The sequence below is a fragment of the Dipodomys merriami genome, unplaced genomic scaffold (assembly GCF_024711535.1).
Source record: "Dipodomys merriami isolate MVZ:Mamm:240054 unplaced genomic scaffold, mDipMer1.0.p SCAF_3, whole genome shotgun sequence".
In the NCBI taxonomy this organism is placed as follows: domain Eukaryota; kingdom Metazoa; phylum Chordata; class Mammalia; order Rodentia; family Heteromyidae; genus Dipodomys; species Dipodomys merriami.
The window spans coordinates 39756944-39784548 of record NW_027204492.1 but is presented as its reverse complement, the minus strand read 5'-3'; the positions used below and the strand labels follow the sequence as shown (position 1 = coordinate 39784548).

Genomic DNA, 27605 nt, shown 5'->3' with positions numbered 1-27605 from the left:
AGACTGATTTGTATGTCTATGCGTATAGCAATACCATAGTATTTTTATAAAAAATAACACTGGGAATCAGGAGGTACAAGTCATCTAACTTTAGCTCTTTCTTTCAAATTTGTTTTGGTTATTGAGAAATTATAATTCCATGGAAATTTAGGAATAGCTTTATGTTCCAACAAACCAAGCAGTTGGGATTTCAATAGACTGCATTGTATCTGTAGAGATATATTTTCCATTTACCTTTGTCTTTTGGGGAGATTTTTGTTTGTACTTTTTTCTGTGTTGCTCAGAATCAAACCCAGAGCTTTGTACATGCTATATCCCCATTGATTTTTTTTGAGACAGGATTTTTCTTATAATTCAAGTTAGCCTCAAAGTCACAATTCTTTCTTTCTGAGCCTTTGCAGTATTAACACTACAAGAATGTATCCAATTAGCTCTTTAAATTTCTTTCATTAGTGATAAGGTTTTCCTTGTACAATTTGAATTTTATTGAAAGGCTAACACAAACAGCACATAAAACTACAGAGCAATCTTATTACCATTTGGGAGGAGGGGGCGAGGTCATCAAATTTTAATTAAGAAACTTTCTTAGTTAATAAATACTGTGTTTTTAATTTTGCATCATTGTTATTTCTTTGTATTTTATCATTGTAGTCCAACATGAAGAAACAACCTACATTGCAATTGCTCTGAAATCATCCATTCACCTTTATGCATGGGCACCAAAGTCCTTTGATGAAAACACTGCTATTAAAGTGAGTGATCTTTTCTTTTGAATCATACCATTTTTATTTTTTAAATTATATTTAGATATTTAATTATTGCTATTGAAAAGGTGATATACAGAGAGGTTAGAATTACATAAGTCAAGTAGTAGTACATTTCTTTTTTTTTAACTAGGGAGGAGATAACTGTTTAAAAAGAAATATACTCATTACCTTACTTATGTAACTGCAACCCCTCTATTTATCACCATTTTTCTTTTAAGAAGAAATTGTATGCAAAGCTGTATTTTATATTGTAAAAGTAGAAATACCATTTTTCTACAATTAATGTAATTTGGATATATCATATCAATAATGATCATTTAACCATTTTTTAGACAATCCACAGGCACTACATCAAGGGGAAATGTGAGGGAAATCCCTGATTCACCCCTTACACGACATTCCCACAAACTCCTCACTCCCATTTCCTGTAGTCAACATGAAGACATTTTCTTCTAGAAGTCCAAACACAGGTGTCTGGTGTGACCCCAGTGACTTGAAACTAAGAAAGTCCTTGTTCTCTCTTAGTGGGGGGTGGAGAGCCGAGGGAAGATAAGGAGAGATATGGAAAGGGTACAGAGAACCCCACTGGAAGCCACAAGAAACGTGAGAAAACCTGTGTTCCAGTTACTATAGTTGGGTGTGGGGACGAAAGTGGTGGTCTCTATTTCTTCCAAGCTGAAACTCCAAATTTATTCCCCTGTTGAAATATTGTGAGAAATGGTGATTAAGCTTATTGGGGGTTTTCCATCTTCTTTGTGATATAACTGAAATTCTGTGGATCTGCCACAGAAGGGAACCATTTAAAAGTGTCCCAAAAGCTGAAACATTTATTGTGAGAGGATGGGGGAACAGGTAAATGGAGAGAGGAAATGTGGAAGAATATAGTTATAATATTCAGTGTACATATATAAAAATGGAATTGGGTAACTTCAGAGGATGGATGGGGTTGTGATAGACAGAGGATTGACCTGACAGAAAGAGTATATTGAGGGCTGGGAAGGTGGCTCAGTGGTAGAGCACTTGCCTTGCATGCCTGAGGCCCTGGGTTTGATTCCTCAGCACCACATAAGCAAAAAAGAAAAGAAAAGAAAGAGTATATTGATCAAGATGCACTGTACTCATTAATTGATATGTGAAATTGAAACCCTTTTTACAACATCTCAAAAATAAGGAAAATATTAAATTAAGATATAAATGTCCCAAACAAGCTGTTGCATATTTTTTCATACTCTGTAATATGAGAGCAGTAAGGACTTCATACATATATAATTCTTAATTTTCACTTAAATATGCTTATTGTGTAGTGAGGTCTGATAAATGAAACTGCAGCACTCTATCAAGTCAAATAGCTCTTAACCTTGGATGAACATCAGAATCAGCTGGACTATTTGTAAAATCATTTATATCTCAAATTGAACCCCAGGCTGAATTATGGTTTCTGTACTGGGCCTGGAAATCTCTGTTTTTATCAAATGTTCCAGATGATATTAATCTAGCTGGTCTGTGGATGTATTATAGGAAACCATTCATAGGGACATATATAGATAGACTCTAGAAAGATATTTATAAAATACTTCTGTATCCTAGGTCGGATCTGTGTATATGACCTATTTTGTAAGCCAAAAAGCTTACCTTTGAAAAGTAAACATGTCTAATTCTTATGACTATTTCTTAAGCATATTTGCACAATAACTATGTCTCTTTATAAATAGAGCACTCTGGGTCTATCTGGACACAAATCATATCCCTGATCTGATTTTCCTAAACTTGGCCCTGGCTCAGCTGTCAGTGTTTGGGTATGGGTTTCTTCTTGGGTGTATGCTGATTGGTTATGGCTACCTGGTATGGAACTGAAAAATGAAGAGATAAGTTCAGTCTGTCGACCTTGATACATAGTTCTTGTCCAAGTCCTCACCCTAGTTCATGAATCTCACCTAATGACTACAGTATAGTGAATCTTGTGAGGCTCAGTTCTCCATCATGACCATGAGTAGAAAGCATAGGAACCTAGCGTCTACCCAGTCTATGGTAGGTTAACATGTCTGGCCTTTTTCATTCCTTACTAAGTATGCACTGATGAATCAGCAGACTCCGAAGGAGACTATATGTCCTATGAAGCCTATATACGAATACTGGCAAAAATAAAAGCAGCTGATCCAGCGAACAGGTTTAAGAAACCAGATGAGCTCCTCCATTTGCTAAAGCTCAAGGCAAGCCCATACCTTCCAGAGCCACATGAAGCAATTATGATCATTGGCAATGTGCTCTTTGAAGTCAAACAATGTTTAGAACTTAAATATAATTGCATATTTGTTGTAGTAATAGACCTAAGAAAAGTTTTTGTACATGGGTCCTTACATACAATATGGCACTGAAACAATACATCTGGATTTCATGAACTTGTACATTTGGGAAAAGAATATAGACACTTTCATTTTAGTCAGAATATCATCTTGGCCTTTTGGCTATTTTTTAATTTTATATTTTCAGGTATTTCCAACTCTTGGTTATAAGCCAGTGACAGTTGACTTAACAATTGGTCCTGAGAAGACATTGAAGATTTTCTTCAGCTCAGCAGATGGTTATCATATCATTGATGCGGAATCAGAAGTTATATCTGACGTGACCTTGCCAAATAATGTAAGATTCTAGAAATTATTACATAATACTATTAATTTTTCTGACTTCCAAAAACTTGACTAGTTGAAAATTATAACTAGCAATTCCTTTACTGCAGTGGAGATAATGTAAGAATAGAGTGCCAGAAAAGGGGCTATGCACAAAGAAAAATAACCAATAGTTTCATAGTACAGAGAGCTGAGTCTATTCTATAAAATAGTCTTTGTCTCATACAGTGTTTCATTGTTTTGGTTTGTTTTTTTGATGGGGGTTGTATAAAATGAATGATGTTTACATTTCAAATTTGAACTTTTACTGATAAACAAAGAGATCCTGACAACATAGGCCCACATTACTATCTTGCCATTATTAGATAGAAGTTATATCTTCTCCATTCTCTAGCCATCCATAATTATGCATTTATAGTAATTGACCTCAGCAGGCATGAGTTTGCAGTCCTTGCTTTAGTCTGGCTGGACATAATACATTCAGAGATATTTTTAATGAAATAGTGGCATTGAAACATTATTATGAATAGCCTTCTTTAGTGTATTATTTTAACTGTAGTATATAACAAATTCTAAGTAATTATCTTACAATATTGATATTCAATCAATTATAGTTGATCTTTCTGAAAAAAGGATTCAGCATGCAAATACAACTCACTTTTTAACTCTTAAATGGTTATAAATATTACAAATAAGGCACAGCCTATAAAATATGGACAGTTCTAGAAATGCTGTAGATTATATATGAGCTTGAACGTAGCATAGTATCCCATATACATGTGAAGTGTAAATATTCACTTTGAATTTAATAGTGACAATGATGATTGTCCTAAACATTATATTTAGAAAGAAGGCCTGAAACAACAATTTTTACCTTTTATCCATTCCCAGTTTTTAGACAATTAAAATTTTAGCAGCTTACCATTCTGTAAAAATTCCCAGAAAAATATTTATATACAGTTATATATACTTATGGGAGCACATTAATACACTGGGTTTGAAGTCAGGACCTCCCACTTGCTGGGCAGATGCTCTACCATTATACTCACACTTCTAGCCCCTTTTTGCATTGGTTGTTTTTTTTTTTAAATCTTTCAAAATCCTTTAAATATATTTTAAAAATCATTTTATTATCTTTAGTTTTACAAAGGAGTTTCTATTGAATATGTTTTTTATGTGTAAATGGATCTTAATCAGTGTCACTCCTTCCACTATTCCCCTCTCCCATCTATCCCCCACAACTTCTCTAGTTTCCCAGTGCCAATTTCATATATGTACATTGAGTTTATTTTATTTATTTGTTTTGGGTAGTTTTTCTTGTTTTCATTTTCTTTCTTATTATTTATTTATTAATACATTCACTCATTGTAGATTATTATCAGTGTATTTGCCTACCATTCTACATTAGATACTTTCCAAATAGTCTCTTTATATCCTGGCTGTCCTAGGCTGTGGATTGTCCAACTTGAGCTATCACAGTGAATGATAGACACATGCCATTGTATGCAGCCATTGGTTGAAATAGAATCCAGTGAACTTCTTTTCCCTAGGATCCTCCATTCTGCACCCCCAAAGTAGCTAGAATGACAGACTTGACCCACTGTGTCCATTGTGCTTTTGCTTCATGGTTAGAACTAAGGGGCTCATGCATACCTTGCTTACTCTGCTATCACTGTACAATTTCAGTCACAGTGCTAGCCTAGGTTTTCCTAAGTTACTGTAGAGATGGAGTCTTATGGACTTTAATGCCTAGTCTGGCTTTGAACTGTGATTGTTCTGATTGCAGCCTCCTGAATAGCTATGATTATAGGTGTAAGCCACCAATTCCAGGCTGGACTATGCTTTCAAACTATGTTAGTTTTCAAATTTTCTTTCAAAATCGATCATCTCTCCAATAATCAGTTAAAACATAAAAAGCAATTGTCAAAAAAAATGTACTTGTTATCTTGCCCATGTAATTGTAACTCCTCTGTATGGTATTCTCACAATAAAAAATTAAAAAAAAAAAGAATTCCCTAATCACCAAAAAAGAAAAAAAATCAGTAAATACAAAAAAAAGCAATTGCCAGAACATTAGCAAAAATATCTTTAAAAATTATCTGGGTCATTCTGAAAAGTACTAGCTAATCACCCAATGGTTGCTTTTTATTCTCTACAATTCATGCTGTTTTGATATAGAATCACTAAACCTGTTCACCAAAACCGCAGACTAATTTTTTAAAAAAACATTTTATTAGCATATATACTCGTGCATTGTCTTCCATAGCCTTCTGCATCTTACTATTTGTTTAGTCATATCAGATATCTTTAATTTAGATGTCAGGAAAGACTGAATTGCAACACAGGTCCAAGTTTACATTTATTTGAATAGCCACTGAAGAAGTTAGAACCCAGTATTTGACCTGGCTAAAACAGTGAGGAAAATTATTTCATTTTGAAACCATCTGCTAATTACTATGGAAGTTAGAATGAGAGATGAGTTTTTTCTGTGTGTTTTTGTTTTTGTTTTTGTCAGTCGTGGGGCCTGAACTCTGGGCCTGGGCACTGTCCCTCAGCTCTTCACCTCAAGGCTAGAGCTCTACCACCTGAGCCACAGTGCCACTTCCAACTTTTTCTATGTATGTGGTGCTGAAGAATTGGACCCAGGGCCTCATGTATGTGAGGCAAGCACTCTACCACTGAGCCAACTTCCTGGCCCCAAGAGATGAGCTTTTAAAAGAAGCATCTTCTGACCTAATTAGGGTATCATGTATATAAAATTATTTTTAGTTAGATACCCCAGTGTCTTGACCCATTAAAAAAGACCTAATATAAGAGCATGACATAGTGTGTGAAACAGAATGTTCTAAACTCTTATTTTTCCAAGACTACAAGATTACAAAAGCTGTAATGCTACAAAGAAGACATGTGTGCTAAAGAATATCTCATTATTTCAGGAATCATCTAAGAAGCAAGAAACCCCAGTGGCTGTCTGGACTTACAACAGTCCAGTTTTATTGCAAACAGATTTTGTTCAGACAAGTTTATTTCTTGCAATTTGTTTTATTATCTTCCTTCATCTCGAAATTTTCTGATTCAGTTGCTCATGCAAGTGCCCAGGGAACGTATTAAAATTGCTTTTCGCCTCTGGATCCCCATTTTAGTTTTAAGGATTGTTGTTGCTGAGACATGGCCTGCAGCACTTGGCCTGAGTACAGTGGGTTTGGCAAGTATAGTTTCTGACTGTTTTTCTCTCTGTAACTTGTTAATTTGGAGAAACTACAGAAGCACAGTTGTTCATTTCTCAGGGAATTATTGCTAGTGTGACAGTATCTCTAACTGTACTTTAAGGAATTTTGTCACATCACTTTATGTATCATAAAATATAAAAATGCTTAGACATTGCTTAGTATTTCTGGTTTATCACCTAATATGTCTCTGTGTGTACCGACTGTATTTTAAAGAAAAATTCAACATCTTTTTGTAAGAAAAAGGGGATGGATTATGATTCAAGCTATGAAGACAGGATAAAGCTTTCCCTAGTGAGCATTACAAGCTCAAGCTATTTTTAGGTTTCTTTTATTTTATTTTAATGAGTTAACTAATACCCTAGAACTTTGTATTATTTGGTTCACACGTGTATTGCTAAATTATTCATTAATTGTTGAAATAAATCTTAAGTTCTTATCTTTAACAAGTAATGTTTCTTCCATTACCATGTATATACTTTTTGGAATTTCAAGAATTCACTTATGTTTGAAATATATCTATACTTTTTCAGATGAAATCATATTAAATATTGAATTAATATTTAATTTTCAAGGGTAATTGTTTTAGAACATAAGGAAAGCAACTTTTTTCAAGGATGAGATGTTATGCTATTTAGTTCAGAATTAGAAGTTTCTTTCCTCCCTGCATTTTAAACCTGCTTCTGGTCTTTATTACTCAACTAAGCTGCTTCAATTAAAAGAGTAGAGACAAAATGTTAGACATAGAAGTTTTTATGAAACATAATACCAGCCCATGGATATCATTCTACCACAGAATATCATCATTTTACCTGATTGCTTGGGGATTGGTGTGATGCTCACCTTCAATCCTGAATCTCTCTCTGTGGAAGAAAATGAAGAACTGTTCAAGAAGGTCCTTGAAGTGTGGAGAGATATACCATCTTCTGCAGGTATGTATATTTTTTACTCTTCAAGATAATGCCAGTGAAGCTTGGAAGTTAAATGCATGTATGTATGTATGTATGTATGCATGCATGCATACATGTATGTATGTTCTAGGAAAAGATTTGCCAGATTATTTCATGTTCTCAGTGCACAGAGGGTTAATTTGGAATCCTGGACACTGATTCTCCTTAGTAAAATGAAAAACAAATGTTTGTTATGTTCTTAGCAAATTCACAAGAGAATCAAAGAGACATATATTTTGGTTATCATGGTTGTTCACTGAAATAATCAAATAATTGAAATAGGAATAAACTCATTTCCATAATCTATTATTTTTCTTCAACTTTCTTTGCTTCCAGACTTCACACTGATGTTGAACTTGCTTCTTTCCATTACACTGATTGTGGTGACTTACCTTTATCTTAGGAGACTGTCAGAGAGTCATAAAAAGAAGAGCAAAACATATTTGTTCCCTACAGTCAATGCTGTTCTGCTTAATGAATGCTATTCCTGTGAAAAATCAAAACATTCAGAAAAAAATGATATGTATGACTTGCTAGAATGTCTGTCAGATACAAACCCAAAGGCATCATAAAGAAAACTTCCTTTTCATCTTCATCAGACCAGGACATATTTTTCTTTCTAGATAATGTTTGACTACTGAACTGGTAGATTCAAATAATTTGATATTCTTGTTTACTTCTGAGGCTTGGTGACAACAGGGGCAATTCAAGATGGGGTATGCATATTAAACAGCATGCATATGAAAAGTAAAAATACTAAAGAAGGCAAGATGATATGGTGGAAGATAACTATTTCTGAAAGGAAGAGGAATATAAAGGAGCAAATAAAGGGCAAACATATATCTGCAGCTGGAGGGTGGAGGGTGTATATAGCAAGAGAGAGACAAAGATGGATAGAGAAATGTAGGAGAAGCCAGAAACATTAGAAATCTCTATAAAGTGACTAAAATTGACCTGTCACCCCCCATCACTTTAAGGACCACTTTGAGAGAAATTATTTTTAATGGTAACTTTTTCTGTGGGATAATAGCAATTTGCATTCTATCACAGAAGCCTTTATGTTTGCATATGTAGTCAGGGCTGAGGAAAACCTGTGTCCTGAAAATCTGCCCCAATTTTTTCAAACAGGTAAGAACCTTCTCAGGATTTAAAACATTTTAAGTGACAGAAGATAAATGCTTTTGATAAAGTTGACAGATCTAAGGCAAAAGAAAATATCCTGTATCTTGCATATACGTTTATCTGATTTGGGGGAAGGAAAGGAGAATCACAAAATGGTGAGACAAAGGACAAAGGATGAACTAATGCAACAGCAATACTCACAAGACAATATGTTAGAAATGAACTTTACAACTTGTGGAGTGAGGAAGTTGGAGGTGAGGGAAAGTGGGAGAAAATGAGGGAGAGGGCAAACTGACAATAAGGGTACTCATTACTTTATTTGTGTAACTGTAACCACTCTGTACATCACCTTCACAATAAAATTAAATATTACTAAAAAATAGAAATAACAAAGCTTGCTAATATCTTTACAAAGGTACTTTGTTGATCAGTATGTTCATCAGAAATGGAAATAAGGAAATTCAGTTCAAATCCCTATGTTTATTTCCCTAGACAAGTACAGGAATCAAAAAGGATCTCGAGAAATATTCTAGAGCCCTTCCTTTTATACAAGACAATTTCTAACCTATTTTTATCCTAGAACAAAACATTATTTAAAGTTGGCAGAATTTGAAAGACATTCAGAAGTAAGTAAATTATAACAACACATATAAATGATATATTTTAGGATCATTTTATTAGCATATGTTAATTATGCAAAGTGAGGGGTTTCACTGTAATATTTCCATACATGCCCATAAAGTGTTTTGATCATATTCACCTTCTATATTACTATATCTAATACCTCTTCCCCAAATCCACCAATTCTTAGCTTCATTGCAAAAAATTTTAATGGGTTTAATTATGACTTTTTCAGGTGTGTATACAATGTCCTTTGAGCACATTAAGTTATATGTATATATATGATAGTTTGAAAGATTATACTACAATTTAACACTGATGTTAAGGAAATCTATATTCTTAATTTGCTCTCTAGCTATAGCTGCTTTGTTATTTAAATCCAGCCCAGATATAGATTTCTCTAATATAAATTTTACATTTCCATGAACTGTATGATAAACACTTTCAGTAATAAATTATCACTCTGCATTCTCAGGAGCATAGAGACTTAATAATCACAGAAAGTTCTACCAAGTAATCACACTTCCAAAACACAGAATCTTATTTCAGCAAGCAGGTTACCATGTTAGATCAATGATTAGTGGCAGATGCTACAGGATTAAAGGAGAGACTGTGTGACTATATGAATTGGACACTTGGATTTGCTAAATTGCCTATACATTAGGTATACAAAGTTTTATTCTGAGTAAATTATTTTTTACTTTTATTTATTATAAAGGTGATGTCAAAAGTAGTTACAGTTATATACATAAGGTAAAGAGTACATTTCTTGTTGAACATTGTTACCCTCTCCCTTGTTTTTGGCTCCCATTTTCCCTCCTCCCCTCCCCGCCCCCGACTCCTCCCCTGCCAAGTTGTAAAGTTCATTTCCAACATAGTGTTCATGAGTATCGCTGTTGCATTGGTTCACCCTTTGTCTTTTGTCTCACCCTTTTGTTGTAGTGTTTCCCTTCCCTTCCCCAAATCAGATAAATATATATATATATAAGACACAAGGTACCAAAGTCAAGAAGAGTGACAACAGGAGCTAAAACAAAGGGGGGGGGGAAATGAAGGAAAAAAGAAATAACTTCTCACAGTACATTAAAAACAACAACAACAAAGAAAATTTTCTTGGTTCCATATCTTGGAGTTCATTTCAATTAGCATCATTTTATAGGGTCATTGAGATTCCATCTCACCCCAGTTAGAATGGCATTATCAAGAAAAGAAATAATAGTAGATGCTGGTGGGGCTATGGTCAAAAGGGAATGCTGCTACACTGTTGCAAATGTAAACTGGTTCAGCCACTCTGGAAAGCAGTATAGAGGTTCCTCAAAAGACTAAACATAGAAATACCCCATGATCCAGCAATCCTGCTCCTGGGCATTTACCCAAATAAATACAAGGCCACACTAAAGCCACCAGCATAACTATGTTCATTGCAGCATTATTTACCATAGCTAAGATACAGAACCATCCCAGATGCCCCTCAGTAGATAAATGGATCAAGAAAATGTGGTATATACACACAATGGAATTCTATGCTTCCATCAGAAAGAATGCCATTGCTCCATTTTTAAGGAAATGGAAAGACTTGGGGAAAAAATCATATTAAGCGAAGTAAGCCAGACCCAAAGAAACATAGGTTCCATGGTTTACCTCATTTGTAATAATTAGTATATGTCTAGGAGAGTCCTAGTACAGGATCACAGCAGTTCAATAGCTATGTGCATATGACCATATAAGATGATGCTAATCAATGTGTAAAATATATTACTCTGTGTAAAAATACTTTTTTTCATGGCAGGATATTGCTCTATAGTCCATGCTGGCCGTGAATTCATGGTCCTCCTGCCTCAGCCTATCAAGTGCTGGGATTTTAAGTATGTAGTAGCACACACCAGGCCAAAAATACTATTTCTGATAAAGTGCTCATTTTGGTGAAAGAATTCAAATCTATATTAACAGCCTATTAGTTGTTCCTTTCAGTTGGGCTACTGATTCTCTTTATTTCCATTATAATCTTGGGTATTTTTAATTCTGGTCTGAACTGGACTTATTCATTTCTTTCAGAATGGACATTTTTGCAAGTCAAAATATAATTTTCATGTAACATTTTAATGTTAATTTCATACACATAAGTCATTTGATTTTTAATAGGAAAGGGAACAGGGCAGAATAAACGCTTCATAATTTTTTGAGGGTTCCATTGCTTAGAGTATGCCTATGAAAGTGACTTTCATAGAAGTTTAAAAATTCAGGGCTAAAGGGATAGAGTTTTTACCTGAAAAAAGTTAAATAATTCCTTCATGAGTCCTTCAATGTATATTTTATATACACAAACACATGTATTTGAATGCCAGGTAAATTTTGATTTGAACAAAGGCATCCAAGTAATTTAAAGATCATGAAAATTTTCAAGGACTTAGATGGGAAATATATCCACACAAAGTTTATTCTGTTCAAAATAGAAAATGGAAAATTAGATTAATGAATTCTGATTTTGATGATATATTTTGATAATATAGAATAAAACTATTTTGTTTTTAAATTTTCTAGATTATAACATGAATTGCAATCTTTATATTATTTTAAATGTTGGGAGTTTCATTTACTTATAGGTATTTTCTTTCCCATAAAACGCACAAAGAACTGTAACTTGAAAGTTAAACATTAATGTTAACATGGCTCCCTGTGACAGAAAATATATTACATTAGCTTCCTATATAGCAATTCACATAATTAGGTTTTTGTGCTCTAAAAAGTTTTTCATGATCTGTATTGTCACAAAATGTTATAAAACAGGCCTCAAATTTAAGATCTTAATAAAATTTCTCTGAACAGGATCCTTAACAGGAGCAAATTAGCTTTAGTTCTAATTATAACATAGTAATTTATTTAATTGCATTCAGGTTACTAAAGTCATTATTTGAACAAGTCCTTTTGTACATTTTAATTTTTAAGAGGCAGGCTTCCATGTAGGTAACATGAGCACAAATACAATAGGTTATTAAGTCCTCCTATTGGAAGTAGCATTGTAGCTGATGCGGTAGAGCTCTTGCCTTGAGCTGAAGAGCACAGGGACAGCTCCCAAGCCCAGAGTTCAAGCCCCAGGACCGACAAAAAAAAAAAAGACCTGCTATTTGAATGTAAGGTCACATGCTGCCATACCAATAAAATAAAGAATAGCTGTGGATAAATCTTAATGTCTAAAAACATAGTAGAATGAATATAGACTTTATTTGTGTTCTTAGCAAATATAAATAGAAGAATTAAGAGACATCTAGCGATTCAATGTTGGATACAAAGGTGCCTTCAGGCAGCTTATATGAAGACACTCCAGAATGGAGAAATGACTAAATGATTGATTACTGAATAGGAGAAAACTACAAACCTTTAATAATCAAACCTTGAGTGTGGTTTTGCTTTTGTTACTGCTGGCAAGACTTTATGTTGTTCTGAGTTTATTTTTTCTTTTGTATTGAAGCTTTTGAGTGTACACAGAGAACCACTGGATGGGGCCAGAAGGCCATTGAAGTGCGCTCTTTGCAATCAAGAGTTCTGGAAAATGAGCTGAAGCGCAGGGCAATCAAGAATCTGAGATTTCTCTGTACCCGAGGTGACAAGGTATAATTTACACCATTAAATTAGAGCAAAAATTAGTCAACCATGTGAATTAACTAAAGCAATGTATGTCCTCTACCTTCTGGCCATAAATGTATAAGTTATATATTTTTCAAAATAGCATAAAATTAATTAAAACAATATTCCTTTTTTATTAAAATACTGTTTTGGTAAATGACAATTTTTTCCAAAACAATCTCATTAGCAAAAATGTTATACTCTCTAATTATGTCTTTTTTCTTTTGTTTTTTAATATGTATTTTTATTGTAAAGATACTGTACAGAGGGGTTACAGTTATATGCGTAAGGTAATGCATACATTTCCTATCGAGTATTGTTACCTCCTCCTTTGTTTTTCCCCTACTATCCCTTCCTGCCTCACCTCCCCAACTCCTCCCTTCCCCCCCACAAAGTTATAAAGTTCGTTTACAACATAGTGTCCTGTACATCCCATTGCCACAATGAGTCAACCCCCATCTCTATTTCAGCATCCTGTTACTTTCCTTCCCCTCCCCAAATTAGAAAAATGTACATACAAGATGCAGGGCACTGGAATCAAATACACTGAAAACAGGAGTTATACCATGGGGGGAGAACATACAAAAGAAACAAAAACTCAAATAGTATATTATAAGTACATTAAAAAACAACAGCAACAAAGATAAAACCTCTTGTGTCCCTATCTTGGGTTCATTTCGCTTATCATCACCTTATGTGGTCATATATACATAGATTTTGACCTTTTCTGCTTGTCCTAGACATATACTAATTATTTTTAATATATTTTATTCTAAAGATACTGTACAGAGGGGTTACAGTTACTTGAGTAAGGTAATGAGCACATTTTCTATTGAGCATTGTTAACCCCTCCTTTGTTTTTCCCCTAACATCCCTTCCCTCCCTACCCAACTCCTCCTCAGCCCCCCAAAGTTGTAAAGTTCATTTTCAGCATAATGTCTCATACATCTCATTGTTACAATAGCTCAACCTGTATCTTTATTTCAGCATTTTGTTATTTCCCTTCCCCTCCCCAAATTAGAAAAATGTATATACAAGATGCAGGGCAGCAGAATCAAATAAAGTAAAAAACGGGTTATAGCATGGGGGGAGAAAATATAGAAGAAGCAAAAAAATCACATAGTACATTATAAGTAACTTAAAGAGAACAAAAAAATCGCATAGTACATTATAAATATGTTTAAAACAACAGTAACAAAGATAAAAAAAACTCATGTCCCTATCTTGGGAGTCACTGTGCTTCGCATCATCTTATATGGTCATATGTACATAGCTTTTGAACTTTTCTGCTTGTCCTAGACATATACTAGTTATTGAAGATAAGGGAAACCAAGGGACCTATGTTTCTTTGAGCCTGGCTTACTTCTCTTAATATAATTTCTTCCGAGTCTTTCCATATCCTAATAAATGAGGCAATGTCATTCTTTATGATGGAAGCATAGAATTCTAGTGTGTGTGTGTGTGTGTGTGTGTGTGTGTGTGTGTGTGTGTGTGTGTGTGTGTGTGTGTGTGTGTGTGTATACCACATTTTCTTACCCTACCCCTTAAGCTCTACCCCTTAAGCCACCGTTCAAGTCTGGGATGTTGCTTACTAATATAGAGTCTCAAGTACTTTGCTACCCACTTTACTACTGTGATGCTTAGTGATCAGTCTCCTGAATAGCTCTGATTATAGGAGTAAGTCACCAGGACCTGGCTCCATAGTAACTTTTAGATTTTTTTATTAAAGTGATAATTTAAAATAAAAATGCTTTAATGAACCTTCCTTTAAGATGTTTTATGATTTTAATTGACTTGTATGAATTGCACATATTAATGGAATTCAGTGTGATATTTGAACACATGCATACAATTTGCACTCTGTGTTCAACTTCCATTTATCCTCTCCTCCTACATGCTTTCTATCTCTAGCCATCACTATTCTACATTCAGATCAAGTATTTTTAGCTTCTACACATAACAAAAAATGTAGTATTTTTCTTTTTATATTTGGCTTACAAACAACATATTATCTGGTTCCATCATGTTGCCATACATGGCATGACTTCATTATTAATCTTTTTGCCATTATTTGTATGTACCATATTTTTATACATTTATCAGTAGATGGCTACCTTGGACGATTCCAAAGTTGTTGTGGATCAGGCTGCATTAACCATGTTTATGTAGGTATCTTTTTGATATGCTGATTTTGTTTCCTTTGGTTATATAATAAGTAGAGTTCCCAGAATAGAGTCAATCATGCAGTAGATTAATTTTATTTTTTATTTCTTTTTTTAATTGTGAAAATACTATACACAGGGGTTACAATTACATGGGCAAGATAATGAGTACATTTCTTATCAAGCATTGTAGCCTCCTCCTTTGTTTCCCCTTCCCATCCCTTCCCATCCTCCCCCTGACCTCCACCCAAACCGCCCCCCCCCAGCCCAAAGTTGTAAAGTTCGTTTTCGACATAATGACTTGTACATCTCATTGTTGCAATGGGTCCACCTGTATCCCTATTTCAACGATTTGTTTTTCCCCTTCCCCTCCACAAAATATACCGACATCAAATACAGTGAAAGCAGGGGTTATACCATGGGGGAGGGACATACAATGCAACAAAGAAATAATCTTATAAATATGTTAGAAACAATTGCATGAAAGAAAAAAACATTTGCATACATATCTTAAGGTTCATTTCCCTAACATCAACTTATCTGACCTTTTCTGCTTGACTCAGACATATACTAGATATTGCAAATAAGGGAAACCATGGGACCTATGTTTCTTTGGGCCTGGCTTACTTCACTTAATATAATTTTTTCCAAGTTTTTCCATTTCCTAACAAATGAGGCAATGTCATTCTTTCTGATGGAGGCATAGAATTCCATTATGTATATATACCACATTTTCTTGATCCATTTATCTACTGAGGGGCATCTGGGTTGGTTCCATATCTTAGCTATAGTAAATAATGCTGCAATAAACATAGTCGAGCTGGTAGCTTTAGTGTGGTCTTGTTTTTGAACATTTGGGTAAATGCCCAAAAGTGGGATTGCTGGGTCATAGGGGATCTCTATGTGGAGTCTTTTGAGGAACCTCCATACTGCTTTCCAAAGTGGTTGAACAAGTTTACACTCCCACCAGCAATGCAGTAAGGTTCTTCTGTCCACATCCCCTCCAGCATCTGTTGTTATTAGAGTTCTTGATTTTAGCCATTCTAACTGGGGTGAGGTGGTATCTCAATGTTGTTTTGATTTGCATTTCTTTTATGGCTATTTTTATGAGCATTTCTTCATGTGTCTATTGGCCATCCTTCTTTCCTCTTCAGAGAAGTTTCTCTTTAAGTCTTTAGCCCACTTATTTATTGGACAGTTGTTTCTTTGAAGATTTGTTGTTGGGGGATTTAATTTTTTGAGTTCCAGGTATATTTTAGATATGAGACCCTTGTCCAATGTATGGCTTGTGAAGATCTTCTCCCAATCTGTGGGCTTTCTATTGATCTTGCGAGCTATGTCCTTTGCCATGCAGAAGTTCTGCAATTTTCATGCAATCCAATTTGTCCAACCTTTCTTTATTTGTTGTGTTTCCGGGTCTCTATTAAGAAAATTTCGGCCTGAGCCAAGGAGACCTAGGGTTTCTCCTATTCCATCCTGTAATGTTTTCAGAGTGTCTGCTTTGACTCTGAGGTCTTTGATCCATTTGGAGTTGATTCTAGTGCAGGGTGATATATAAGGATCTAGCTTTAGTTTTCTACAAGTAGTTAACCAATTTTTCCAGCACCATTTACTGAAGATGCTGTCTTTCTTCCATTCTATTTTTTTTAGCTCCCTTATCGAAGATTCGATGGCTGTAGGTCTGTGGGTTCATTTCTGGTTTTCAATTCGATTCTATTGTTCCTGAGGTCTGTTCTTGTGCCAGTAGCAAGCTGTTTTGATTATTATGGCTTTATAGTAGAGTTTGAAATTTGATATTGATATTCCTCCAGCACTGTTCTTTCTGTTTTTGATGAACCTCCACACTATTCTCTTTAATGGCTATGCCAGTAATTTGTGAAGGTTTCTTTGTCACAATATCTTTGGCAACAGTTTTTTTGGGGTTTGTTTGCAAATCAGTCTCTATGGCTTTCAATGTATTATAGGAATAAAAATGCATTTCCAGAAGGAAAATATGTTTACCAAGAATCTAAATATATGTTAGAGTTTGTGCTTGGTAGTTTAAAAGTTATCTCAGTTTACCTTAACAGGTATGTATTATGATGTTTATTGTTGGAAATTAAAATATAATTGAGTTTTGGCAATGACTTGTGTAATTTAATCAGCTTCAACAAGCATTTCAAATCATTAGATGAACAAGGTTGTTACATAAAATCATTACCATTCTGAGATGGTATGAAAATAAAATTGTGATAAATACCAATATTAGGAATAAAAAAATATTAGAAATTACTACACAAGACTCACGCTAATGCCAGAACAAGCAGGGTAAAGCACTGCACATCATCAGAGACGGCCAATTTTCAATATAACGTGATGGCAAGAATGACTGTTGGAGGTCAGATAGACCTAGGAAACAGTCCAGAGTCTGCAACCTAACTATGTACAAGAACTGGAGAAATGTGATTGGTCTTTCTGATCCTTACTGAATTCTTTCATCTCCAAGACTAGTAAAAAGCATTTTAGGTTCGAGCATGAAATTTTATGTAATATGTATATAGTAAATTACCTTACAATTTGTTACATAAACTATGTTAAATCGAGGCTATCTTATCTTCATCAATATTATTTCTCAGACTTTCCTAATTAAAGCCATTGTGAATATAAATAAGCTTATTCCTAAGAAGGGGGCATCTATTAGATATTTATGTCTGTGTTCTCATCTAATATTCTTCATGGAACTACTCACATTGAACAACATGTCCTTGTAATCCTTTGGGTTTGCCTCCTTTTAACAATATATTTAGGTCAGTCAATTTCATTTAAATAGAAAATTGTGCCAAGGCAAAATTTGCAGTAGCTACTCAGATACCAGCTGCAACAGTAAACAACATCCAAATAATTTTATATGAAAAGAGAAGCTTCTCTGAAGAAGAAAGAAGGATGGCCAATAGACACATGAAGAAATGTTCAACATCCCTAGCCATAAAAGAAATGCAAATCAAAACAACATTGAGATATCACCTCACTCCAGTTAGAACAGCAAAAATCAAGAACTCTAATAACAACAGATGCTGGAGGGGATGTGGACAGAAAGGAACCTTACTTCATTGTTGGTGGGAATGTAAACTTGTTCAACCACTTTGGAAAGCAGTATGGAGGTTCCTCAAAAGACTTCACATAGATCTCCCCTATGATCCAGCAATCCCACTTTTGGGCATTTACCCAAATGTTTACAAACAAGACCACACTAAAGCTACCAGCACAACTATGTTTATTGCAGCATTATTTACCATAGCTAAGATATGGAACCAACCCAGATGCCCCTCAGTAGATGAATGGATCAAGAAAATGTGGTATATATACACAATGGAATTCTATGCCTCCATCAGAAAGAATGACATTTCCCCATTTGTTAGGAAATGGAAAGGTTTGGAAAAAATTATATTAAGTGAAGTAAGCCAGGCCCAAAGAAGCATAGGTCCCATGGTTTCCCTTATTTGCAATATCTAGTATAGGTATGAGTCAAGCGGAAAAGGCCAGATAATGTGATGTTAGGAAAATGAACCCTTAAATATGTATTTTAATGTTTTCGTTTCTTTCATGCATGTATTTCTAATGCATTTATAAGATTATTTCTTTGTTGCTTTGTATGTCCCTCCCCCACAGTGTAACCCCCGCTTTCACTATATTTGATGTCAGTATATCATGTGGAGGAGATGGGGACAAACAAATCGTTTAAGGATTCAGGTGGACCTGTTGCAACAATGAGAAGTACAAAATGTCATGTCAAAACCAGCTTTACAATTTCGGTGTGGGGGGGGGAGGGGGGTATAATTGGGTGGGGGGAGGGGGGTAAAATTGGGTGGGGGGAGGGGGGAGGCAGGGAAGGGAAGTGAAGGGTAAACAAAGGAGGAGGCTGCAATGCTTGGTAAGAAATGTATGCATTATTCTGCCCATGTAATTGTAGCCCCTCTGTACAGTATGTTCTCAAATAAAATAAAATACAATTAAAAAAAAAAAAAAAAAAAAAAAAAAGAAAAGAAAAGCCAATTAGAGTAAAAGTAGATTTTAAAGCAAGGAATTGTTAATCTAATCTAAGTGAGAAATTCAGTAGTTGAATGCCACCTACAGAAAATAATTTTACTTAAGTGAATTGCAACTCTATAGAACACAATAAGACCTTATTTGTAAATATATAATTTATACTGCAAACTAATGTAAACCATCATTCTCTGAGGAAAAAAATAGCATTTTAATTAGGAGATGCAGATTAGTTGACATTATAGCTATATAGTAGTAACTCAACACTTTATTATATATCTGGTTGCAATGTACTATCTACTGATGGTGTCTTTTTCTTTTTAAAGGTGTTTTTTACCTCTACCCTGCGCAACCACCACAGCCGAGTGTACTTCATGACTCTTGGGAAACTTCAAGACCTCCAAAGCAATTATGGTTTTTAAAAGATTCCAGTGATTTGTTACATCTACATTTATGATACATATTCAATTGCATCTTCACATTTCTGAGATTAAATGAGCATTCTTTTATTGCTAGAGAAAAAATTAAATCAGAACCTTAACTTTTAATGTAGCACAGAGTAGTTTTAATGAGAAATGCAGCTTTATATATAAAATTAACAATAGCAAGCTCTATGTACTCCAATGATGTACAATGTCTTTTGCACAAACTTTGTAACTTTTGTTACTGTGAATTCAAACATTATTCTTAGGTCAGTTTGGACAGTATCTGTATTCAGACTTACAATACTGAGTAAAAAATCTTAATATGAGTTAGATTACCAACAAATGAATTGGCCATGAATAAAACTTCTCCAGAGGAGAAAAAAGTTAAATTTATCCATGATTTTTTTCAAAGAAACAAAGATTGTAATGACTATGTGATAGTCTAGACTATGGTTGAACAACCTGCATGCCCAGAGTACTTTGAAGTGATAAATGAGGACACATCCTCCATCTCCTCCCAAGTAAGATCATAGTCAAAGGCCAGTTGTATTCCTCTTTACTCCTTGTTCAACTGGTTTTCTCCCTATGAGAAGAAAAACGGGAGGGTTTATATGCTTGATTTTCCTCGGAATCCTCAAAGATGTGCAATAGCTATTTTTACAAATCACTAAATTATATACTTGTAAGCCTGAATACAGAACTGAACTTCAATACATATGTACTGTAGAAAGAGTTTTCTCTTTTTAATACTTAAAGTAGGCGTCAAATTCTGTGCCCAAAATTAGCCATTTTTTTCAAAATCATTACCTGGCCAATAATATGACATTCACACAGCACCAAATATTTACTCAAACCTAAATTCAAGTGTTTAAAATTTTCCACTTACTAAACAACAAAAAATGATAAAACATAAAACAAAAGACTTTAATGATGAATACTTACAATTTCATATTTCAAATGCTGTAAAATCAGTAACTAAGATTACTCAAACCCAGATTTAGTGCTATAATGAAATGAAGATTTTGAAAAAACATATCTACATCTGTAAAGTTAGAATAGTGAAAGTCATGCTAGGCCCATCACTCAAAAATGGTATAGACGCCATAGATAGGTGATGTTTAGTCACCTATAGTAACTGCTACCTGGTGAAAAGCATAATTAATACATATCCATCCTCAATGCCAAGGTTAGTTCTGGGGCAAGAAGCAACAGAACCACCACAAAGTATACCTCATTAAGAATTCCTCTAGCTCTGCTTCTAAAATCTTTAGATGGGTGCTAGCAGGACAATAAGTTTTAAACTACCTTGTTACCCAAAAATCAAAAGCAGCTGATTACATGTGAATTCATGATAGCACATCATTTCTTGGCACCCAAGTGCCAAAACTGAAGATTTGGATTTTCTTAAAAACTTTTATCAAGATCAAGAGTGTAGTAACTCAGAGTTGAGAATGTAGGAGAACTTGAATCCGTTAACTAAAGAAATAAATGTGAATCACGTTCTGTTACTGTGATACAATAATGTGATTCTCCAACTGGCTCATCCTTCAGTGTTTACAACACAAACGACTTTTTAAATGCAATCGTTTTGCAAAGGAAAACAAACTTCTATTTCAAAATATTTTCATAGAGGTAGTGTACATTATTATGTTTGTACACCAATAGGCCATGGGGAACTCTGTGCAAGTACCTCATTGCTGAGCAAATGGAGCTTGCTATGTTTGAATTTCAGATTTTTTTTCTCATTTATGTAGTATGTAGGAGCAAGTCTTTTAATTCTTTTTTTTTAATAATATGTACTCAAAGTTAAAATCATATAGTTAAAAGTAGTTTAGAAAGTCAACTCCCGTTGTCCTCTGTGGCGCTTATCCAGCAAACATAGGCAAGAGTGAAGAGAATCTTTGAGATGTTCCAAAGCAACCACACATGAAAGAGTGGAAATGTATAACTGAGCTTTAAAGGACATGATGCTAATGAAGAAAGAAAGCTAGGCACATAGCAAGAAGGGAGATTATGAAATGAGCAGCCATATAGAAAAGATTGACATTATTTGAAATCGTTCATAGGTAAAAGACATTTCCAATAGAGATGCAAATCAGTCAGGATTTACATCCTTTTCTAACTGAAATAAGAAAGTGAAGGGACAATGAAATCTTAAAAGTACCTTGCTGGGTGCTTCGTAATAGATGGAAGAAATTATATCTCTACATCACTTAGAGTAACAACACCTGGAAGCTCTAGCCCTTCCCAGAAGGGTGGGATGAATTTTCTGGAAGGCAGTTTTCCCTAGTCATTTTGTTTGAAGCATGGAAGATTTAGCAGGTTGTGAGCGGCATTGTTTGTCTTTATTTTAGTGAAATTTTGTTTTGTTTTGTTTTGTTTCTCACCAAAGCCATTTTCCATAATAAACCACATTATTGGAAATATATGAAAACTAGAAAATAATGGCTAAAACATAGTTGATGAGAAAATTTTCTGAGTGGTTGAGTCAGTTAAAGGAAGGTAAGAACCGGAGAGGAAACAGTAAGAAAGTGTAATCATTTAGATGTTAAAATATGCAGGAATCACACATGTATTCTTTTTCTTTCTTCCTCCCTCTCCTCTCTCTCCTTCTTCCTCTTCCTTTCTCCCTGTTTTTCCCTCCCTTCCTCCTTCTCTCTTCATCTTCCTCTTCTCTATTTCACACACAGTTACTATTTTCAGTAAAACACATTAGAATGCACACAATTTAATACTTTCAATAACACATTATAATACACAAATTTTAATGTATTCAGTAACACATTAGAGTACAAACATTGCAACATTTTTATTACTACCAGTTTTGAGATAAATTGCAATCACTAAGTAATTTTTTTTACCAAGAGTCAACTAGTTTAGATGATATACATAAACTGAGGAATGCCACACACATGCAATGGGATCTTTTAAGTACTCTTCAATTTGTTTCTAAAAATGTATGCCTCTTTTAAACAACTTATATCCAACCTATACTCTTAAAAATATTGTAACAATCTTTGAGACTGCTAATTGTTTAATCAGAAATTCTATAATGAACGTATTCTTCAATCTTTAAAAATAAAAATTTTCAAAAGTTATTGATCAGTGTCATTATTTCAATATAATTGTGTAATGGCTTGGAATTAGGAGTTATTGAAGAACATAATGTTTTAAATTATGTAATAATATTATTGATTAGAAGATGTTAGGAAATTTGCCCTTGTATTGAGAATTCTGACCAAGAAGAGATAAATCAGTGTTATATAAAAAAATCTTCTAGGAAGTGGCACTGTGGCTCAAGTGGTAGAGCGCTTGCCTTGATCTGAAGAGCACAGGGACAGCACCCAGGCCTAGAGTTCAAGCCCCACAACTGACCAAAAAAAATCTTCTAGCTACAATGAGTAAATTATAAACTGATAAATTTTTCTTAAACATATGAGACATGATATGGTAAAAAGCCAGCAAGTTTTACTGTTGCCTCACCTACCATCCTAACTAAGTCTAGTGGAAAGGAAAGAGGAAGAGCCCTATACAAAGGACAGGTTTTGTAAAGACTGATAGTAGAAACAGAAGGTAACATTACATGCCAAGTTATCCACGAAGCTGATCCTTTCAATTGGGACCAAAAAAGCATCACTTCTCTCAGCATGAAGCATGAGAAGCATGATTCTTGTACTTCCTATCATTTCAGGACATTCAGGAGAAATGTTCATCATGCTGTTCCATTAAAGCCTTCTGAACTTATACATAATGTGTTTAAGTATGGCCAGGTATCCAGAAGTTAGAATACCTACACTAACATGATTCTTTTCCAGGCTTTTAGAGGGTAATTTCAAAGTGTTTCATTCAACCATATTGATTTATTCCACTTTAATTTCAACTTCTTTTAAGGGATAGTGTTCTGAGCCAAAGGATAAAAGAATGATCACAATTCACAATTAGCTGGAACAGAATGAGGCTCAGCTCATTATCCTTGAAGGCCTTTACCAAAGCACAAGCACAAGACAGGACATGAGTAGACTCAGTGAGTTAATTTTTGAGTCACAGTGCTGAAAAAAAATCTATTGATTAAATACTTTTTTCAACGCTGATTCCCCATCTAAAAGAACCTTATTATTTGTTTACAAAGCCTTTACCTACACTTGAGTTATACTGAGATTCTTTTTTTTTTGATCCAACCACATCTATCACCAGCCACTGTGCAAGGTCAAATAGGGGATTTAATGGAGAAAACCAGAAGTAAGCAAACTGTTACAATAATGCATGTCTTTTTTTAAAAAAACTAATATAAAGCTGTCTAAGTAAATAGATAATATAGCCAGGTGCTGGTGACTCACACCTGTATTCCTAGCTATTCAGGAGGCTGAGATCTGAGGGTCGAAGTTCAATTCCAGGCGGGGGCAGTAAAGTCCATGAGACTCTTATCTCCAATAAACCAACAGAAAACAGGAAATGGTGCTGTAGCTCAAGTGGTAGAGTGTTTGCCTTGAGCTGAAGAGCTGAAGGACAGTGCCCAGGCCTTGAGTTCAAGCCCCATGACTGACAAATAAAATAGGGGATGGAGGGAAGTATAGGGTAGAGTATATCCAGTCTAGTATAAATAAGAAAGTGATCTGAAGAAAATAATCACTTGCAAGGAAGTTGTTTTGGGAGATAAATCATTTCAGGTTATACTAAAATTCTTGAAGTCAAGGACTGTGTCTCCTCTGACTCCAACAATTGAATGATGTTAGCTAATGAATTAAAGTCAAATATGCTCTAGAAAGTCTTATCATGTGTCATGCCAACAGATGCAAAATAATGATCACTTCCATATGAACTTATATTTTCAGTCTTAGAGAAAAGACTAGATAAATATAAGGTTAACCTTTTTATTCAGCTTTGCTACCCCATATGCCAAAATACCTCATTTGATGCTTAGCATAAAGAAAATATTCAATAAAAATACAAGCTCAGGGAAAAAATTGGGATCTTTTATGAGACTAGATCATCCTTTATGCTGTTTTATTTAAAACCACTTAAAATCCACAAATCCATTTGTTATTTCATGAAAGTATCACCTCTGTCCTTTTGACTAAAGAATCATGACATATATGTGGTAATTAAAGTGATAGAAAGGGTGAGTCTGATCACATTGCCTGCAAGGAAAATGCCTGTACAACTAATTGATGATAATAAAAAAAAACTATGGGGAAACTTAAAAAATAAACATAAAGCAAATGTCAGGGGAGGATTTTGTCCCACAAATCTGAAAATAAAAGATATAGTGCTCTATAATTCTGTCTTTTAACATTTATGTGCTTACCTTTTAAAGAAACACAAAGAAGCCACTATGAGCCTTTAGTTACTCCTCAAGGTTTATGAGTAATGGCAAACATTGTTTACATGAAAACACCACAAGAATAAGCCACTCAACTGGAATCCAACATTTGGTTTTAAATGTGACTTTTTCCCCCCACAGGATTAACTTCGTATTGTAACATCTTCTGATATGCTTATGGGTCTTCAAAGCTTTTTAATACACTGTCCTATATATTTGATATACTTTCTCCCATAAACAATTATATCTCAAGCACTTTTCTGGCACATTTTTTTTGTTTTTTGTTTTTTTACTGTGGATGGGCAGATAGACACACCATTAAGATGATTCTCACAAAATGAGACAGTCAGAAATAAGTATCATGAAGTTCAAAGTAAATTGAAATACAAAAAATGAAAAGCTTCTCCCCACAAGTGAAATTAAAATTATATAACAAGCTGAGAAATGTGAGCTTCATAAAACGTATTATGAAATATCATAAAAATAAAGTATGAGTTTTATTTTCTAAACACGAACATGCAAAACCCAGATATATATGTACAGTTATTTGGACTCCTATTCTCATCTTGATAATCTGAGAGAAAATTGAAAACTAATGTTGTTGAGGCTTTCCTCTTTCATCTACTACAGTTATATAAAGGACATGGGTATCTTGCATACAGTAGAAAACTCCATCACTGGTCTTCACTCACATACATTGTTATGGTTAATGCTTACCTAGTCTCTGTGACTCTACAGCTTCCAAGACATGGGTTGTAATGGAAATATTTGTTAAATCAGCACCCCTAAGGCCTTAGAAAACTAACTTCCTTGATATTGATTATGTGTGATTCTGTCCTGTTTTACAAACCCTAATTCCTTCTATCCTTTCTCAGAGCTGCTGTACCTCTCTTTCTCCTCTAAGTCCTTATATTCCTGCCCCACCTTATCCCTTGTAAAATGAATGTACCTCTCCATTTCCTTTTGAGAAACGCCAAATATAATCATGCTAAAGAAATTAGTTTTTTTAATAGCAATACATTTTGAAATAATTTTTCTTTAGCTTCTCTATAAAACCTCTTTACTCACAAGAATAAGGAATACTGTATGAGGTGGAGGGGAAAAAATTAGAACTAAAAGATTAAAATTAATTTTCCTATCCACCTGTGTTTAATAATCTAACATAAGCAAAAAATTAAATGGGAAAAGCCAAAAATTCCTAATCATTTCCTACCACTTTCTATAATCTCTTCCTTAGTGTACATATTCCTTCCTTTTCACTAAGTAGCAGCTTCCTCAAATCCCCTCTGCTAAACCTTTGCTCCTTTCTTCCTGATAGCCCCCTCTTTAAATCTATTGCTATTAAATTTTTTGGTTTTTTAAATTTTATTATGAAGGTGATGTATAGAGGGGTTACAGTTACATAAGTAAGGAAATGAGTATGTTGTTGGCGAGAAGTGTTACCCCCTCCCTCATTTTTCTCCCACTTTCCCTCTCCCTCAACTCCCCCCATCAAGTTGTAAATGTTTTATTCCTCTTTATTAAAGTATGGTATAAAACACACACACACACACACACACACACACACACACACACACACACACACACACACACACACACCACACCACACCACACCACACCACAACACACCATTTCTTCTTGTCTCAGTAAGCGTGTGCTGTGGTAACAAAATACCTGAGACTGAAAAAAATACTTAAAAAGAACCAAAATTTATTTTTCACTCCTCTGAAGGTTATAAAATCTAAGACCAAAGTATGAACAAAGTTGATAAGGGCTAATCTTTGATTTGGTGTTTTATTGTTGTGTCATCTGAAGAGAATGACCACTGTGTCTTTACCAGGCAGAAAAGATGAAAGAGGGAAACCTGCCCACTCAAGACCTTTTATAAATGCCATAAGTGAAGGAGGAGACTCCATAGCCTAGGCACCTCCTAAAAAAACTTCATGGCCTAGTTGTCTACTAAGACACTTAACCTCTTAATGATAAATTTGAACTGAATTTGAGAAATTCAAATGTTCTCTAAACATATTATTCAACAGTACACTTAAAATTCTGATTATGTTAAAACTATCTAAATGTTTTTTGGTTAACTTCTCTTCTGATCCATGACTTCCTGCCCAATAACTTTGGCCACATTATGCCATCGATACACTGTTATATACCATGTTATTACCAATAGCTATAACTTTTGTAAGCTCATTTTCAAGTGCCCCACTGTATCATCACTGCCTTCAGTTTTTTAGTGGACACCATCTTTTATTTTTGAACTGAGATAGATCCTTTTACCTCACAATCCATGACTCAACACATTTTTACTGCCCTTCACTCTCATTCATAGAGTTGTTGCAAAAGAAACACCAAAATGTTAAAAGTAGTTATGTACCACCATGTGCCAATGACTCATGCCAGTATTTCTAGCTACTCAGAAAGCTGAGATCTGAAGATCATGGTTCAAAGCCAGCCTAGTCAAGAAAGTGTATAAGACTCTTATCTCCAATTAACTACCAAAAATCTAGAAAGGGAGCTATAACTTGAAACAAAAGCTCAGGGATAGTGCCCAGGCCCTTATTTCAAGCCCCAGAACAGGTGACCTTGCATGCATGCATACCCATACAAACACGCAATACCTAGAAGTAGGAACACATATACTCTGGTGATCCTTATAATCTGAATTATTTGTTGTGTGTATGTAGTATTTAAAACTAAAATAACAAAGGCCTCATCCTCCCCCACCAAA

General features: G+C 34.5%; 1 protein-coding gene and 1 long non-coding RNA gene across 2 annotated transcripts in view; one reads left to right on the top strand and one right to left on the bottom strand.

The window, feature by feature from the left end:
- The window catches only part of Nrk (Nik related kinase), a 128157-nt gene extending 105562 nt beyond the window's left edge, over positions 1 to 22595 (top strand). The window contains exons 23-27 of the mRNA XM_070039989.1: positions 652 to 752; positions 3258 to 3407; positions 7418 to 7553; positions 12784 to 12923; positions 19450 to 22595. Coding sequence (XP_069896090.1) covers positions 652 to 752; positions 3258 to 3407; positions 7418 to 7553; positions 12784 to 12923; positions 19450 to 19545 — 623 coding nt within the window. The 3' untranslated portion in view covers positions 19546 to 22595. The remainder of the gene's footprint in view (positions 1 to 651; positions 753 to 3257; positions 3408 to 7417; positions 7554 to 12783; positions 12924 to 19449) is intronic.
- The window catches only part of LOC138840153 (uncharacterized), a 76359-nt gene that overhangs the window by 30479 nt on the left and 18275 nt on the right, over positions 1 to 27605 (bottom strand). Inside the window, exon 2 of the long non-coding RNA XR_011376045.1 lies at positions 7434 to 7484. This is a non-coding gene — a long non-coding RNA (uncharacterized lncRNA). The remainder of the gene's footprint in view (positions 1 to 7433; positions 7485 to 27605) is intronic.